This window comes from Diprion similis, chromosome 1, assembly GCF_021155765.1.
Source record: "Diprion similis isolate iyDipSimi1 chromosome 1, iyDipSimi1.1, whole genome shotgun sequence".
NCBI classification, from domain to species: domain Eukaryota; kingdom Metazoa; phylum Arthropoda; class Insecta; order Hymenoptera; family Diprionidae; genus Diprion; species Diprion similis.
Window position 1 is genome coordinate 16359200 of NC_060105.1, and position 3023 is coordinate 16362222.

The 3023-nt window shown below is 46.7% G+C and overlaps 1 protein-coding gene across 1 annotated transcript; it reads right to left on the reverse strand.

The window, feature by feature from the left end:
* Positions 1 to 860: 860 nt before the first annotated feature.
* LOC124409641 lies at positions 861 to 3023 on the reverse strand. The gene is made up of 3 exons (XM_046887390.1): positions 2784 to 3023; positions 2121 to 2657; positions 861 to 2033 (listed from the first exon to the last, which is right to left on the reverse strand). The coding sequence occupies exons 1-3, from the start codon at positions 3021 to 3023 to the stop codon at positions 861 to 863; spliced, it is 1950 nt and encodes a 649-aa protein (XP_046743346.1).

Genomic DNA, 3023 nt, shown 5'->3' on the forward strand with positions numbered 1-3023 from the left:
CAATGAGCGTATCAGTACGATTATTGTCTCTATGCCTGGCTATGTTGTGGTTCATTCTTAGACGCTCACATAAGAGAGCATTCTTAGACGCTCACATAAGAGAGCATTCTTATTCATGGCCAGCATTCCGTAATAGATGCAGCCCAAAAGATACAGCCGACGATTGTGCGGCGCGAGCCAACCCAGGTCAAGCCTGGGCCCGCTGACGTGCACCCCAAGTGGCTTGCGCAGTATAAACCTCACACAGTTATTCAGTGCAACTGTCAGTTTCTTCTCAAGGTTTAAGTTTAGGTTAGTAAGGGCAGCTGCACAGTAGTCGAAGACAGGAAGAACTAAACTAGTAACAAGTTGCCGCTTCAGAGGGATATTTAAGTCATTGACGGAATGACGAAGGCGATACAATATTCTCGACGCCGAGCTGCACGTCTTCGCAACCTGGCCTGTCCACGACAACCTTGGGTCAAGCATAACTCCGAGGTACTTGAAGCTGACCACGTACTCAATCACTTTACCGTCTAAAATAAGTCTTGGGATCTGATCAAGCCCAACTGAGTTCACATTGAATGCACTGTCCAAGATCATGGCCTTAGTCTTCCCAGCATTAATCTTCAGCTTGTTACGCTGACACCACATAGTCACAGCCACAAGATCTTCATTCATCCTTTCGATACCGCTATTTAGCTCAGTGAGCTTACACGTAAGGTAAATAGCGCCATCATCAGCATAGAAAAGATGACTGCAATACCTTAAACACTTGGGGAGATCATTTATAAACAATGAGAAAAGCAACGGGCCAAGTACACTACCTTGGGGTACACCAGTGGAGCACTCACGCCATGTGGAAACATTATCACCATCTCTCACTGCATGCCTTCTTCCCGATAGATAAAGGTACATCCAACTTCATACGCGAAACCAAATGCATGAAGCTTACGCAGCAAGAGCAGATGATCAACAGAATCAAACGCTTTCGTCAAGTCAATAAACACAGCCAACGTAACTAACTGTTCATCTATGCCACACCGCACGTCATCAACAAACTTAATCACAGCAGTCTGCGTACCCATACCAGGCCGAAAGCCCGTTTGACACCGATCCAGCACATCATGGTCATTAAGAAAACGAATAATCTGATCCAGCACAACGCGCTCACAGACCTTAGACATTGCACATAGTATCGATATCGGACGCATATCAGCTACAGTCTGCGGGCTGCGAGCTTTGGGTATCGGCGTAATAAGCGACGATCGCCAAAGCGTCGGGTAGCACCCTCTGTGCAACGATGAATTAATTAGATCTGTGATCAGCGGCCCAAACAGAACCTTGAATGTCTTCAGCACATGAGCTGAGATGCCATCAACACCTTCAGCCCGCGAAGTCCCAAGTGAAATGCACTTCGCAACCTCACGAGCGTCAACACGAGCAAATGAGAACAGAACACCGCCCCCTGGCCTCGCCAAGCCTGCTATCACTTCGTCTAGCGACGGAAGCTTACGGCCTCCAGTTATTGTAGCATAATAGTCATTTAAATCCTCAACACTAAAACGCAAGGCATCACGCAACTTAGCAGACGTTGCTGTCAACCCAAGCCTGTCCATTTCAACCCAAAACTGCTTCGTATGCCCAGCACGATTGAACATTGATTGAAGATAACTTGCTTGACACTTTTTCCAGAGCGACTGAGCCTGACGCCGCGATGTAACATAGTCTTCCCAAGCCTGACGATGACGACTTCTCTTAAATCGCCGGTAGCACCTATCACGATCTCTGCGAATGTCTCTTAGCTCCTGCGTAATCCATGGAGCCGGGCTACGCTTAGCAACGAACTCACGCACAGGAACGCACTGATCAACAACATTTTTAAATAAATTATTCAGCTTAATGAGACGTGAGTCTAAAGATCGCAGTGTACCACCAACATACTCGTCTAGCTCATGCAGTCTCGAGTTAACCATCTCCGCCGCGGCAGCAAAATCAGCTTCCTTCCACGATAAACACTTCACAAGCCGTCTAACGGGCTTTGGATGTTTATACTTGAGACAGAAGTAAATCAGGTCATGCGAGGAAAGAAAGGGCTAACCTGACTGGCCCCACGATTCAAGAGCAGCAAGATGACTAACTGCGCAAACATCATTCCAGGTGTTTGCATCGACAGTGTGATTAGTTGGCTGCAAAGGCACAATACTCATACCAGTTCTCACAAAAAAGTCTCGTAATCTAACTGCCTTATCGTTGTTGACTAAGAGATCAGCATTGAAGTCGCCAAGAACACAAGCAAACTTATAGTTGACCATCCTAGCTATATAGTCATCCTCAAACGTACACATGTAGCCTGCTTTTGGCGGTCGATAAACAATAGCAATTAAGATCTTATGCTGAGATGGGCCCCAAACTTCTGCGATGAGGTACTCTGGCAATATCGCATCTCCAGCTCCAATTGACGAACTAAGAAGACGAGCATTGAGCTCCTTTCGTACAAAGACTGCGACTCCGCCTCCACGCTTGCTATGCCGATCAACACGCAGCAGCACATATACTGGCAACACAACTTGGTGATCAGGGATCGCATCACAAAGCCAAGTCTCGACGACTCCAATTACGTGGTACGGGTTGACTCTAAAAAATTCTTTAAATTCGCAGAAATGCGCCATTAGAGACTGAGCATTAAGTGAGCAGACGTTGAGAACAGCAAATTCTGTATTATTAACAGCAAGTAACGTTGTAGGAGACCCAAATAGTTAAATGGCTAGTCGTTTCAGGTCCGTGGACGGCGAAATTCTAACCGGCCGATCAGCTTGCGACTTCCTAAGGAAAACAGCACCATCGGATATCCAAATGTGCTTGCGGTCTACACGCGGAAATGCTTTTATGACACGATCCTTAAGCTGGTGAAGTTGGGCAGGTTGACGAAGGTTACCATATACCTTGACGTCAGGCAAAGATTGATCCACCTGCTTAGCATTAAAGTCGCGCTGTCCCTTCTTGGCATCAATAACCTTCCTGCAAGCATCCTTACTCTTCAT